Source organism: Calonectris borealis, chromosome 8 (genome assembly GCF_964195595.1).
Source record: "Calonectris borealis chromosome 8, bCalBor7.hap1.2, whole genome shotgun sequence".
NCBI classification, from domain to species: domain Eukaryota; kingdom Metazoa; phylum Chordata; class Aves; order Procellariiformes; family Procellariidae; genus Calonectris; species Calonectris borealis.
Window position 1 is genome coordinate 10,355,100 of NC_134319.1, and position 15,154 is coordinate 10,370,253.

Sequence of the window (15,154 nt, forward strand, 5' to 3'; positions counted from 1 at the left end):
TATTACTCCTTCTAGTGCTTTCATACACAGCCATTTCCATTCGTGCTTCATGCACAGCCTTCCTGCTGTCGCTGTGACGCTCCGCACGCCTCTGCTGTGCCGAGCCCCGCCACGCTGGGTCTGTTCAACGTACAAGGACGACTGGTGGTTTGCACAGCAATGTTGGCATCACCCCAGATACGTAGCTCCTCCGCTGCTGTAGCTGGAACAGCCCTAGTTCAGTAACCGAGGTGAGGTGAGTTTGCAGCTTTTACCCAATGAGCTTTTACCCAGTGACCTTGAAATATGACTGAACATAATTGAAGAAACTGGCTTTTATCAGCTTATCACTTGCCATATCACTAAAGGCTGTGACTGTGCAGCTTTGAGCCGGGTGCATTTGCTGCTTTCCTCCTGGACCAGAGCCTCATCAGGAGGAGATAAATCATTGCTTTCCTTTAACTTATTCCAGGATATGCGGTGACCCAAGTTTTTCTCCTCACAAGCTATGGATGCAAATCCATGGCAGGTTAGGAATCTTTTGGTATTTTTTGTGTGCTCAGGCTTAACAAAGTTGTAAGTGAATTCAGGGTGAAGCTGGACGATGCAGTCGTGTCCTTTGTGTCACCCATGCACGCAGGTGATTTCTTTCTTTTACCATTTCTTCTGAAATGGGATATTACTGAATCATAGCCGTTGCTTCAGGGCAACCCGGAGGTTTTACTCATAGGAGGGATTAATTTGTGGCTTGGGTGCCTGGAGCACCATGAGGTGTGGAAATTGGAGGGGAAGCTGGCTGGTGGATGTGTCTTCTCGAGGCACCCCACGGCAGGCAGGTTTTATCGATGGTGGCTGGATGTGCTGGCACAGAGGTAAGTGGAGAGGACACAGGAGGGGTTTGTGGGAGGCTTGGAGGGAGCTGTGGATACAGCTGTGGTTAGAGGAGATAGGGGTGATGGGGCAGAGGAGGTGCATGGGCAACCCTACTTGCACAATATACTGCCCTGGTTTTTGCAGCTTCTCAACTACAGCTGTTCTGAGGACACCTTTGGTGTGACATTTGCAGTGGGTTGGTGATGTGCTTAGAGTGAGAGATGACACAGGTTATTTGTATTATCTCTATTATTTCTTATGGGCACCCTTTGTGTAATTAAAATTAAAATTGGACAAAACCTTATGTTTGATATAACCTATATAACGGGGCTCACCAGTGGTTGGGCTCGCGGTGTTGATAGTGTAGCACAGCGTATCCCACAAAAAGGTCCTTCTGTTTCCTCCGCTTTCTATCTGCTTTATCTCTGCAGATGAGAGCTGTATGAAGTCAGATGCTCTCTTACTGCACAGCAGCCTGCTCATGATGCCGGAACCGCAGTCAACAACACTGCGATGCTAATTGCAACAGCAGCATTTGGGATTTCCCAATTTGACACTTTCTACCCCAGTAATGATCCTTGCAGAGGCAGAGGACAGCTCGCTAGTGTCCTCCAGCGTACCTCAAGCATACAACTCTCATAACTTTATCAGGTTAGGAAAATAAAAAAAAAAAAGGAGGAAAAAAACCTTTCTAACTATCAGAACTCCTCCCTTGCAGCTTTAAATGCAGATTGCACATTGGACCCCTGTTAAAGGGGTTGTCCGTGGAAGGAGATGCTGCCTTGGCTCTGGCTGGAGACCTGCGGGCAGGAGCCTGGCCAGACCTGCCCAGGGTTGTTCTTGCTGCTCATGGGTTTCCCTTCCATCTCCCATTTCTAAAGGGGTTTTACACTGTATTTGTGATTAAGTGGGTAAGCATCAGCAATAAAAACCAACGCAGCTGCTGTTACAGGGATAATTATTGGTTTATTAACACAAAAATTACAGAATATTTTGTAGTTTAGGCAGCATTTCAGAGCCCAAATTGGAATCAGGGCTTTCAACAAAACAGAGACACATTGAGTGTGAGAAGAGAGACAGAGGTCTGCCACGGGCTGTCCCTGCTGCGGGAGAGCAGGGCTGACCTCTAGGCACTGAGGAAGGTGCTGACGACGGAACAGGGCTGGGAATGGTCACAGATTCGGCCAGGACATGAAGGCGAAGGCAGGATTTGGTAAGGAGGAAGCTGGTGGGACCTGCAGATGTTCCCAGGCCCCTTGCAGTGGGAGGACAGCCCTCACGGCAGCTTCGGTTGGGCTCCGTGGTGGGGCAGGGGGAAAGCCAGCAAAGAGGCATGGCCATGCCTGGCTGCTCCAAGATCCAGGCTACCTGGGCCCAGGCCAAAAAGGGCTTTCAGCTGGTGGAAGAAGCACATAAATCAGGAAACCTCATTCCCAAATCCTGCCCTGCACCTTTTACCCCAGGGAAACATTGTCCCGTCATCTGCTTGGTCCCTCCCTCCGGAGAAGGCAGGACATTTTCCAGCATCAGCGGATTTTCTTTAGATACAGGTGAATCCCGTTCTTGGACCGAAGGATGATCTGAGGTATTTTGCAGGGAGGCTTGGTGGGATCGGGCGAGAGCTCGAAGCGGAGCAGGGTCAGGGCCAGTGCCACCTTCATCTCGTTCATGGCAAACTGCTGCCCGATGCAGTTCCTGCCATAAAACAGAGCAGCTCAGCCCCCCGATCTCTGATAAACCCCTGCGGCCGGATCCCAGCCCTCTCACACCAGCACACAACCCTTCCCCTCTGCAGCTCTGGGGGCCCCAGGCAGTGTTTTGGGTGGCAAAAGCAGGGGCATGGGCTAAGCAGGGGAATTCCGGGGCAGCATCGGGGGAGAGGAGCTCCTGGATGTGTGTTCAATGAGCACAGAGAGGGAGGGGAGATGGGGAAGCCAAAGGAGAGGCCAGCCGAGCCGAGGCAGCGGGTCTCCAAGCAGAAGGGTCTGCAACGTGTTTGCCTTGTTGGGGTGAGCGCAGGGCAAAGGGAAGGATTAGGAGGAGGGGACAAGGGGGAATCAAAGTGTGTAGGGGGTGGGATGGGGTCTCTGTATCAAGGAGAAGAGGAGAGCAGGTGAGCCCAGGATGCTGTAGGTTCCCCGCCTGATGCCAGCAGGATGCTCAGCAGCTTTGGGACCACGTTCCCCGTCCCCAGGAGGGGCCCAGCAATGTTTCCTTCTTGTTTTGCCTGCTGGTATCAGAACCCCTCTGCGGCACAAACGCTTGTTATATGCTCGTGAACTATTTAACGCTGCAGGGCCAGGACTTCAGGCAGCGGGCTCTGAAAGCAGTTTGTGAGTGCTTCCCTGATAGCAATTATAACAGCAGCACACACTTCTCGCACTGAGCAGTTTCCAGGGATGCATGTTTTCTCTCCCCACTACTCCTTCAGCATTCAATACACTTTACCTCGTTCCAGCAGAAAAAGGCAGAAAGGCATGAGAGTGTCTGCCAGAGACGTTCTCCGGGGAAAACCGCAAAGGGTCAAACACCTGGAAATGAAGAATACACAGCAAGAAAAAGCGATTATTTAAGGAACACAATACTGACTGCTATCTTCTGAAATGCAACACCCCATAATTTCTGAACAACCCCACTGGAGAGAGAACTCATTTTGAGATGGACTGCAACTCATACGCCAGACTCCCTTGCCTTCCACCGAGCCTTGCAATGGTGTTGCCAAGACACCATATAGATATAGATGTGATGAAAGGATAGGACATAGATATGATGAAAACCGGGGAGCCAGGACATAGATATGATGAAAACCGGGGAGCCAGGACATAGATATGATGAAAACCGGGGAGCCAGGACATAGATATGATGAAAATTGGGGAGCCAGGACTCAATTCTCCACCTGTAGACTAAGCAAAAGATCTTTTTGCCTGTTAATACAACAAGCTCTTTGGAGCACTTTGTCTTACTGTTTGAGCACATCCAGCCCTAACGCTGCTGTCTGATCGCCCTGTGCCACAGCTGGCCGAGACTAACACAGGGCTGTCACGTCTCAGCGTGATTCCCATGGCCAAAGATGCTCAGCAGCAAGGGGGACTCTGCTCTCCTGCTAACAGGTGAAGAGGGCATTCGAAGAGGCATAGCATAAAGGGGAAAAATTATTAGAAGGGCAAAAGAAAGCTTACCAAAGGGTCTTTCCATACCGCGGGGTTTCTGTGAATGAGATAAATGCTTATCGCAGCGATGCTGCCTGTAAAGCAATCGAGGAGGAGAAAAGGGCTCAGTGACAATGAAACTAAAGGAGAAGCTGCAGCCTGCTCACACGAAGGTCTGTCTGAATCATTATGGTCTTATCTGTCAACTGGAAACCAATGAGGGTTTTGTCATTGGCTTCAGAGAAAACTAAACATTTCCCATTTGTTTAGCTGTAAGCAGCCAAACAGTGGAAATGAGGAAGGCACCGGCACCATAGGCACATCGTCCCCCCACCGACACTGCCCACTTGGGAGCTAAATCAGAGAAGGAGAGCAGCAGCACAGGGCAATTCCCATGCCGCGAGTCAGGATGGGACTGGTCCCCATCCCCCTGCGCCCGCAGTTTGCCAAAATGGGTGAACCATGGGCTTGTGCTTGGCCAGGAAGAGAAGGGGCTTTGGGCACAGGCGCGGTTGCCCTTCAGTGGTGGTGGCAGGAAGGATGTCACGGGGATGCCGCTGTACAGCCCAGACCTCAGTCTATCAATGGGATGCCAACATCTGCACAGTCCTATCTGAACGTCTGTGCCAGCGAAGACCGGGTCACAGAGGCAGGGCGGTCACCTTTGCACTGCGGCAGGCAGCCAGATGTCCAAGAGCACAATTTTGTGAAGGGGAACGGGATTTACAGACCTTCTGGCAAGGTGCGTCCATCGGGGAAGGTGATGGGTTTGCTGAGCTGCCGGGACACGCCGGGCACCGGTGGGTAAAGGCGAAGGCTCTCCCTGATGCACATGGTGCTGTAAGTCATCTTGCCCAGGTCCTCCCTGCCGGGACAGAGGCAGCCTGAGCCGCACGCTCCCCCCGCTGCCCTGGGCCAGGAGGCCATTTGCCCCATGGCCATCAGCCCCCTGGGCAGACCCCCTTGCAACAGATGGGGTGGATGGAGGGACCCACAATGTCCAACCACGTGCTGCTGCAAGCTGAGGACCCCAAGACCCCTCTGAACACCCTTAACAGCCTCTGAACAAGCTCAAGTGCAGAGTGACAGTGAAAGGTGAAAAGCCGCAACTACAACGTCCTGTGGCGAGAAAACAGGAGAGAGCAAAGGGCAACGTTGGTGGCCCAGGTCTTGGCACAGCATCCAGCATGTCCTCCTGGTCTGGGATGTTTTTTTCTCGTGTTTACCCTGGCAATAGGAGCCCTGAAGCCCTGAAGGTCAGGGAGGCAGGTTTAGCTGAAGGATGCAGTATCTGCTCCATCCTATGAAGTCCCCCCACCTTACAAATCAGTCCTTCAGCACCCCAGCTTTCGAGCCATGAAAACATTGCTCACTTAGAAATACCAGTGATAGGAGAAAAAGTTACCAGCAACCTTACCACTGAAGTGTCTCCCGGTCCCCCAGGATCTCCTGGATCTCCTCCCGGCACCGTGTCTGGTGCTCGGGGTGTGATGCCAGGCAGAACAAGAGCCAGGAGATCCCGCTGGCTGTCGTATCGTGGCCCTCAAACATGAACGTATCCACCTCGGCACGCAGGTCCTCATCGGACAGTCCAGCTCCGTTCTCATCCTAACAGCCCAGAGACACTTTCAGTGGCCCAGAGATGTATATATATATAAAAATATATATTTATTATAGTGGCCCATATATATAAAAAAAATATAATATCCCATGAGGGGACATTATATTCTTTCAGCTATTGCAAAAGAGGGTGGTGATGCCCCTGGCATACATATAAACAAAATCAGTCTCTGTTTAGACTGAATTCAGGGCCTCTTTTCCTTTGCTTATAAATCCCTTTATCCCCCCCATATTAAACCAGCAAGACTATGAAATCCCTCTGCGTGTTGTATTCCCCAACAGAGGCTACTAACGTCACTCCTTGCCACTCACTTTGGCACACAGCAGAATGTCCAAGAAGTCCAAATGTCTCTTCTTCTGCATCTTTTCAAATTCCTGTTCATCTTTAAGGGACTCCTTTCGCTCATGGATCACCTTGTCTGGGGAAGAAATAGTTAAAGGTTCAGCAGGGGCAGGAGATGCTGAGCTGCAAAATTGTCTTGCCAATGCAAAGCTCACCCAAGGGGGTGACCACCGCTCAGTTCATGGTGCATTTGATGTGTGCTTCTGCATCCCAGGCAGTTTGGCTTTTTCAGCAGCAAATGCTGTGCACATTACCATCCTTTTCCACAAAGTTCTTTGTCCGCCACAACTCCTCAGCCTATTTTACCCACCCCTCCTACATTAAAACGATGCGTGGCCTGGAAAGGAAAATCATTCCTTGCATTGGTGTTGCCTGCAGCGCCCATCCCTTGTCTCACCAGCTCCTGGTCATTTAACAGGAGCATTCCCAAAGGGGAATTCCTCTGTTAGTCCGTTTAATAATCCAGGAACTGCGAGATCTGTGAGATCTGAGATCAGACCACTGCTGGAAGCTGATGCTTTGCTTGGATCCCAGCTCTGAGCCTCTGGGCAGGATCACTGCATGGGCGAGGAGGTAACTCGGCTGCCTCTGGTCAGCCATCACCCACCCTGCTCGAAAGCTTTGGGAGAGGATGAAGGCAGGAAATACCTGTGTGGTCGTGAGCGAGCTGGCAGACCTTCCTGAACCGATATCCGTGGGGACTGAGCCAGTAAATGATGTCGTTGTGGTAGGGGAAGATGCGGAGGCGCTGGTGCACCATGTGGCATAGGTCATAGACAGCCTGGATGTAGGTGTTTTTCCTGGGGAAAGGGGACTGGTTGACGTTTGTAAATTTGGGACCATCACGACAAGCAATTTGCCCACTTCCCTTAGGAGCTGCAAACTTTCTGCCAGGGTTTGGGGCAGCCAGCACTGACCTGTTGGTTTGGCAGTTGCTGTGACAACTGAAGGCACATTTCATGATGCTATCGAGAGTCATCAAGCTGACGTGCTCAAAGAGCTCCACCGGTTTCCCATCTGTGATCAGCTGTTCCCATTTATCCTAGGGTGCAAAGGAGATAGAAATGAGAAGGCAAGGGACAGTTCTGCATGATCTGCAGTCACCTTCTGGTTAAATGAGTGCTCAGCTAGAGATACATCCCAGAGAAATGGAAAAAACAAGAGGATCTCTTGGTTGCTACCAAAATCCTGGAAGCTAAGACGGGATGGTCAATACAAGACTTGCCTCAGGCAGCTGCTACTCTCAGATCCTGGCAGCAGCGAGCCCTGGTACACCCTACCCTGGGGCAAAGGCACCCTGGAGAAGCCCAGGACGGGCGCATTGCTGGGTGACGGGGCATGTTACCAAAGTCTTTCTTAGGGTGCAGCGTGTTTCTTGCACAAGAGCAGCATATGTCGGCATTGGGCTTCACCGAGTCTGTGTTTTCTGTCTCTCTCTTGCAAGCACATATGACTTTGGTGCCTTTGGTGTCTAAGATGCAAGTTTCCATCTCACGATCTCTCTCCCACTGTGTTTTTCCAGCATATAATATAGGAGCTCTTGCTCAACTCTTCCCATTGGAGATCCCTACAGAAAGTATAAATAGCGTCTCTCTTGCCTAGCAGACATGAAATGATGTCAAATCCTCTGTCTCTTCCTGGCTGTAAGGAACCAGTGGACTCAAAAGCTGCGAAAAGGAGGAGATGGAGGAGCACAGTCACATCTGAGCTCCCACAGCATGAAACCAGGGTGGGGAACAGGGCTTATACGGACAGACTTGCGTCCTTAGCACATACAAAGATTGCCACCTGGTGGCATGGGCTCCCACAATAGGCACTTTGCGTTGTCTGCAAGGAATTATAAACTGCCAGGCAATTGTGTGCATTACAAAAGCTCTCCTGGCTCTCCAGCCCCCGGCTCCTGGCTGCTCCCTGGGCCGGTGGGAGGGAGGACAGCCAGGATCCATGTGGAGCTGCTGGGGAGATTGAATGGAGGAAGGCAAAGGAGAAGGAATAGATCTGGCACCCAGACTCCTGCCGGTCCATGTGCACAAAGCCTGGTGCCCCTCACCTGTAATTCACGCTGGTTTCCATCATGCCTGGCACCAATGGATGGAAGAACAGTGCAGTTCCACTGTGTATGAGGCAAGGCAGGGATTGCAATCCAGTCATGGGTACATTGACAGCAAATGATAACCTTTAGTGTTAGGTCACAGTGTAGCTCTGTTCCAACCTTTGTATTTTGGGGATTTATTATGAACCTTTATTTACTTCAATTTTTCATTTACAAAAATGCCTTATAAGAAGTTGCAGTTGGGATTGAGGTTATGCACAGTTTGGGGACGGCAGTAACATTAATCCTCAAATCTTAGCCACAGAGCCCAAAGCAGTACCACAGACGAAGTCCCCGCAGGGAGGCTCAACCTGCTCGTTCCTTCCAGCCCACGGGCAGGGATTTGTGGTGGCTCAGAAGCCTCGACCATGTCCCTACACTTAGCATGTTGTGAGTAAGGGCACTGCAAGAAAACCCTGCTCCAGCATTTACCTCCTAACCAGTCAGGATCAGGGGAAAGAAAACAGGGCAGAGAGAGGAGCATCAGATAGGAGTCCTACCAGCATCACGTTAGTAGACTCTGCCATCAGCGCCACGTACGGTTTCAAGATGTCGTAATGAAACCCCGGAGTCAGGAGTTTTCGATGTTGGTGCCATTTTGGACCATGTAAGATCAGCAACCCGTTCCCTGAGGAAACACAGGCAAGGCATGTTTTGCTGGGCACAAGCAGGCTGCTTTCGCCTGCCTGCGGGCACAGCCTCTGCCTGCGAGGAGCATGACTGAATCTGCTGTTTGAGCTGCTACGAGAGAGTGTTTCCAAATGTTGCCATCAGCTCCAGGGTTCCCCCGGGCTGAGCAGAGCCCTGCTCACGGAAACCACGCAGCGCTGCCTCCGAAAAGAAACACCAGCACTGCTGGAGCTGAGCAGTTCGGATCAGCAGGTGCATTTTTCACCGGTCCTCTGCTGAATCTGAGCTTCTCCCATCACCGCCCTTTGCTAACTATGGAGGTGTAAGTGGTTCTCATTTGTACATATGAGTATGCCTGATATTTCTCTCCTCGAATCACAAAAAATAGCATTATTTAGTACCTTTTTCAATAAACGTAATAATTTCAGGAAGCTTTTGGCTATAGCTGCACCAATGAACAAGCACAATGCTGTTTATTTATAGCATGTTCTTGACTAACTTCAGAATCATTCCTGGTAGGCAAAGCCCTGGGAATACATACCGATCCACGGGACAAGATGTTTATAGTTGATGTTATCCTTGGGATCTGTAAAAAAAATCATCAAGAGAGAGAAAAGAAAATGGTAAATGTTTCACTAGCACCAATCTACTGGTTTGTACCTTAAAGCTCCCTCTGGGCTCTCGCTTTTGGGGGGTATGAAGCAGAATCGGTAGTATTCCTGCAGAATTCAACAGTATTTCACAACAAAACAACACTGTTTGGCCCAGCTGCAAGAAACACGTATAAAAGCAGATGCCCAGATGGAATAAACAAGAATACTGGTAGTCCAAAGTCTTGCTGTGTGACAAATGAATAACCCTCCCAGACAGCACTGTCAAGCACCTTTCTTTCTCGGTGCACTGAAGATATGGCTCCGCAGTAGGACCCAGGGGTCTGAGCTGAGAAAAAAGCTTCCAGCTGTCTTCTCCTTGCTGGGGTCAGGCACCGAGAAGATAACTTTTCAAGGAGCACTTGAGGAAGTTTGATTTGCCAGATTTGGAGGGGCCCGTATCCCCCGCAGCCCTGTCTGTGCGTGAAGCACCGAGGGCATGGCACGAAGGAGGGGTATCACTCCGTGCCTTTAGATGATTTCTGCCAGACAACCTCCCTGCGAAACCCTGCCTTGCTGTGAATTTTTAGGCTGGCATGGGAAATCTGCAGGCTACGGTTGTTGATCCGCAGCTGAAGGCATCATCTTCTTACCTCCTCTGGCCAACACAGCCTTGGCATAGTCGGGATCGGTGACAACCAGGAATGCTGAGAAATTCCCGAACCAGAGAGGGTGAGCATACAGGTACTTCTGTGCCCAGATCTCCACCTTGTCCAGCACCTCTTCCTCCTTGAGAAACTGTAGTTGTGGGGAAGTAAAAAGAGAAAGAATATTTAGATTCAGAGGAAAAAATAAATAATCTCCCAAACCACTGTCTTAAAAAGCTCAAGGTCTTTCTGTGTCACAAAACCAGGTAATGGCAAACAAGATGTTGTCCCTCTGGGTTTTCAGAGCATCAGAAGTAGACATGCTTGTTACTTTTAAACCTCATATAAAATAATTCTTCCTTATCAGCCACGGAGAACATCCTTAGTGACAGTGGTGGTGCCTATCAGTGCGCGTACGTTATCTGCTCTTTTTTCCACGGCCACCCCAAAGAAGACTCAGGTTTGCCCCAGACAGCATCTGCATTTTGTGGCGTGCAAATACGTTCTCACTTGCACATGGCTGAGCAATTGGCACCCTGCAGTCGTGAGAAAATACAGCAGCACTTTTACAGCAGCCAACGGCATCGCTGCTGTGTCTGCCCCAGTGCAATGATGCCTCCTGACCGGGAAACATGGGCCACAGCTTCCTCCAGCCATTTAAGTGGAGAAGGCCAGTGTCCAGGTAAAATTCTACAGAATGAGTCCACAGTCACTGATGGAGTGTACAGAGCAGGGGACGCTGCTTAATAATGTCAGATTAAGATTTCATTGATTTCCAGGAATTGAATTTAATAGGTGGTGAAGAGCTGGTGCTCCCAGAAAGGTTCATCTCTGGTCCTTGGAAGCTGCACGCTGAAGAGTAATGCGAGCACCAGCATTCGTATCAGCGACACTGGCAGGTTCACTCTTCGAAAGTGATCACCGCTTTATTGCTTTTAGAGCCAGTGTTGTTCTATAACAGGCAATAGCCAAAGAACAAGTGGAAAGATCGGTGAAGAGATCCAAAGTCACTGGCGGAGAAAAAAAGGTCACAGAGACAAAACCATGTAAGAATTCCCATTTCTTTGAACAGAAACTGCTCTGCCACAATATGCAGGGGGAAGGATTTTGGTGAGCTAGGGCTGACGTAGCTGCTGCTGTTTTGACTTGAAGCTTGAACTTCAGTTACATCTGCATATTGGTGTAGAAATCAGCCACAAAGTCACCCTATTGACTGAGTCAAGTGAATATTTGCTCAGTCGCTTTAGTGCTGAGTTATCTCAGTTCAGCTTTTAGTTTGGCTAGTGTTTCTCAACCCAGGAGATGGCTTGTACTCAAATAATCACCCATGTCAAGCCCGTCTCGGAGAGGATGCTCAGGAGGCGCAGGGTGGCTGCCAGGGGACTGCGCAGGCTGTGGGGGCACAGCCAGGCTGCGGGCACTAAGGCTGAGCCCCCTTCCCTGCGAGCTGGGGAGGTCCCTGCAGCACATCCCGTGTGTCTCCCGCATTCGGCAGAATGATGAACTACATCCAGTTATCGTTTATGATAGAAAGTTATCGTTCAACTTCTCTTACTCAAGTTCAAGATTTTGGACTTATTAAAGAGAACCATCAATTCCTCTGGTTGCAGGGATCAAGTTTTGGGGTAAAAGGAGGCAGCCTTCCCCAGCGCCCACCCCTTCGCCAATGCCAGCAGAAACGGGGCTTGGCACGGTGCCTTTAGCCAAGCGATACTTGAACACGTGAAAGTCTCTTTGATACGGCTGTTGTGCTTCCTCCTGTCACGAAATCACAGAAAGCATAAATGGAAGTAATTGGGAGATGCTGAGCAAGCCTCGCTGGCAGAAGTCCTCATGCTAGAAGCCTTTGCATCCAACCTTGCTTTTGGAGTGCCGGCCTTGGTTTGTGCTATCAGGAACCATCCCTGCGCTGGCAGAGGGTGGGATGGGTTTATTTGAGAGGAGAGATTACCCCCAAGGTGAGTAACCTCCACCTGCTGTGCCAAGCACTCCGGGGGGGGCAGAGGGTGTAAAGTCCTGCAGGCTGCGGAGGAACAGGAACGGAAAGCTCCTGCTTCTTAACCAGGGCTCCAGCTACCAGGCTCTGGATGAAGGACCATCATTTCTACTTCTTCCTCCCTTGGTGGCTTGGAAAGAAAAGTATAACACCCGTTTGGGTCTAAGGAAGAAAGGTAAAAGCCTGATCTCATGCAGAAATGCAAGTTTTGAAACGGATCCAACATTAAAAGCGTCTGGGAAGAGGCGCTTAAAGGCACTTTTAATGACTATGTACCGATAGCAAATGAAACAGAAAACACAGGAACTGAAATCTGAGCACGAAGCTGCTCTGTGCTCAATCAAAACCAGGCTGGCTCCTTTCCACCAGCCGCCCGCCCAGGGCAGACAGCCCCCCTGCACTGCTCTCCTCTGCTTCCCACCAACTGTGACCTTGGGAAGTCAGTTTGACCAGCTCAGGGCTGGCACTCAGGGTTTTAACTAAGTCGTGCTGCTGCAGTGAGACTGACCAGCTCCACACAACCTCTCCTGATACTTTAATGTAATTTCTGCCAAGTGGATAAGCAGAGGTTAATATCTAAGAATGCTTTAAAACAAAATGACGTATTCCCAGGAGCCTCACCCAGAGCATGACAAATATATCTGAGATACTACACCGACCTGAATCAAAACTGGCAATTAATCCCTTTAAATCAACAGAATAGGAAGTGTCAGTGCTCTCCCTGAATACAGCTCTCGGGTCCTCCCCCCAGGTGTCTGTAAACTTTGTATTCAGCATGTGCCAGTTTCCTCATTGGCTCAATGAACTGTTGGGCTCTGGGGAATTCAGCAGCATTTAATCAGCAAATGATCAAATTTGCAAAACAGGAATTATTAAAAAAATACTGTCCGAGGTAAAAGGTGAGCCGTGAACAACCTAGCCACGATGGGAGCGAGCGATTGGCACAAATGGTTAAATCCCATTCCAGGATAAATAGGCATAACTGAAAAACAGGCGAACATACTTTATTTAATTGCAGTTTTAAAGTCTAACTGGCAGCTCAACAAAGCTCCGTACTGGCCCATCTTCATGCTTACGTTGCCAAAAGACTGCCTGTCCCATCCAGTGCAGCAAAACTGGGGCTGCCACGGCACAGAGACAAGCCCTAGGAGGTCTCCTCCAGATTTCCCAGCTACTTTTTAGGGTGCCAGTTATTTAATGTGCCACAGATTTGGCCAGAGCGGGACATCAGCAGAGCCCAGGAGAGGTCAGGGCAATTTGAAGCAGCCTTTAGCATGTATGGAGAAGCCTGTCACATCAAGCAGCTCAGTTACTCCTCAGGAAGCTGCCGATGAGTGGTGCAAATCTGTTTGCCAAGGCAGTCACACTGATTTGTGCAGGCAAGCACATACCTCAGGGAACAGTCATCCATGCCACGAGTGCCCAGAACAAGGCTTGCTTATGCACGTGGGTTTAGTTAGTCACGGCTTTAGTGCAACCTTAAAAAGATCCGTGGCCCCTGTGCTGGATGCTATACCTAGGATGTGTTTTGTGGCTTAAACGTGACTCAAAATGACCAATGCCCTGTCTGGCTTACCTGGCCGTGAAGCCGATGCAAGCTGGCAAGGGAGGGAAGGTGCCTCTGGATGCTGGGAGCAGCGTGCATCTGCTCAGCATCGCAGGGACAGCCGCAGCGGCCGTGCCCTGACTTCCACAGGGGCAGAGAGGCGACAGCGGAGCCTGCCCCGGGACAGAGCAGCGTGGCTCTGCCGCCTCCAGCACCAATGCCGGGTTACGCTCCGGGATGACCTTACCCACGCCACATTATATTATCGCTTTCTTTACTTGCGAGCCAACTACCACCTCTTCCCACCGTGCACTTTGCAGCAGCCTGCGTGTGCTGTTCTCTACGCACCACGAGCAGAGAAAGCAGTTTGTATGGCGGAGAACAGGGATGCCCGTCTTTCCCTTCCCCCTGGGGCTGGGAGAAGCAATTTTCCTGGACCACGGCTATGAGTCCCAATGGAATCATCCCCCCCTGTGGGGGAACCGCTCCCCGCACTCCCTCCTTGCCCACCGGCACTGCAGACCCGGCTCTCGCCCTACCTCATGGACGTGGCCGAAGAGCCAGTGGGTCGGGTGGCCGGGGAAGTCGGCCAGAGCCCTGCGCAGCTCCCGCCGCCGGTGGTACAGCTGGATGGCCTTCAGCAGCACGCAGGTCAGGCAGAAGACGGCAGCCAGGTGCAGCACCCGGGAGACATCCACGCCCAGCCAGGAGAGCTTCATCCCCGCCGGCGAAGGCAGCGACCGGCCGCCTGCCGCTGCCGGCTGGCTCAGGCGGAGGCCGGTGTCACCGCCCGGCCGCCCCGGCCGCGCCTTCAGCCAATGCAGGGCCGAGAGGCAGGTTCAGAGTCCGAGCGGCTGCCAAATCACGGCGGCGCTTGTTGGGAGGGAGGCATCCCGCGGGGCCTCGGGAAACGCACCGCTTGCCCGCAAAATGGGCTCGAAGCTGCTGCCTGCCCTGCTTCCCCGCTGCCGGCACCGGCTTGCACCTGGCCGGAGGGATGGGGACTGGGAAGGGAGGAGAGGAGCTGTCAGCCTGTGCCGGCGGCAGAGCTGCAGCCTGCGGAGGGAGGGCAGCCCGCCAAGCATCGCCGGCGGAGCGGGACCGGGCCGGCTGCCTGCCCCGCGTTCCCCCGCCTGTAGCCGCCCACCCGGTGGGCTGCGCCGTGCTGCCCCGGCACAGCTCGGGGTGTGTTCACATCCCCCCCCCCCCAAACCCCGGCTGCTGGCTTGTGCACCGGGGAGAACTGCAAGGACCGAGGCTTTTAGGGAGGAAAAAAAAAGAGCCTGGCTGAGCGCGGGTGTGTAACAACCATCCCAGCGGGCGCGCGAAGCCGGCATTTGGGAATATCGCTCCTTTACATACAGTTCTTTAGGCTTTTAGTGCACACAAGCCTGAAGGAGAAAATAGGCATACCCTAGGCTTCCTCCCCCCGAGGTCTTCATCACATATTCCTGCCTCCCAGGTTTCACCCTCATCTCCATCCATGCCCACCCCGGCATCCCGGCTGACAGCTCCCTCCCCTGCCTCCCTCCCCCCCTCACGCTGCCGGCGCCCCGAGCGAGAGATCATTTTAAGCCGCATCTTAAAAACGGCCGGGACAACATCTCCTCCACAGGGAAGGCAGTGAATCCCGCACCGGGCGGGTTTCGCGGTGCTGCGTAAGCCGGGAGCCGGTAACGCGGCGGCTTC

At 51.8% G+C, this 15,154-nt stretch overlaps 1 protein-coding gene across 1 annotated transcript; it reads right to left on the reverse strand.

Moving 5' to 3' along the window:
* Window positions 1-1,798: 1,798 nt before the first annotated feature.
* On the reverse strand, window positions 1,799-14,551 carry LOC142084809 (cytochrome P450 4B1-like). The gene is made up of 12 exons (XM_075155820.1): window positions 14,005-14,551; window positions 9,930-10,074; window positions 9,228-9,272; window positions 8,557-8,684; window positions 6,882-7,006; window positions 6,613-6,764; window positions 5,934-6,040; window positions 5,419-5,609; window positions 4,733-4,866; window positions 4,032-4,096; window positions 3,301-3,383; window positions 1,799-2,547 (listed from the first exon to the last, which is right to left on the reverse strand). The coding sequence occupies exons 1-12, from the start codon at window positions 14,182-14,184 to the stop codon at window positions 2,379-2,381; spliced, it is 1,524 nt and encodes a 507-aa protein (XP_075011921.1). The 5' UTR covers window positions 14,185-14,551; the 3' UTR covers window positions 1,799-2,378.
* Window positions 14,552-15,154: the final 603 nt, after the last annotated feature.

What these genes read in the sequence shown, in the direction of transcription:
- LOC142084809 (XM_075155820.1), bottom strand. Translation starts at nt 14,184, where the DNA reads ATGAAGCTCTCCTGGCTGGGCGTGGATGTCTCCCGGGTGCTGCACCTG. An exon ending in TCTTCGGCCACGTCCATGAG is followed by an intron (nt 10,075 to 14,004) that starts GTAGGGCGAGAG and finishes CCACAACTACAG; the next exon opens with TTTCTCAAGGAGGAAGAGGT. An exon ending in ACATTCTGCTGTGTGCCAAA is followed by an intron (nt 5,610 to 5,933) that starts GTGAGTGGCAAG and finishes CTGGGCTGTTAG; the next exon opens with GATGAGAACGGAGCTGGACT.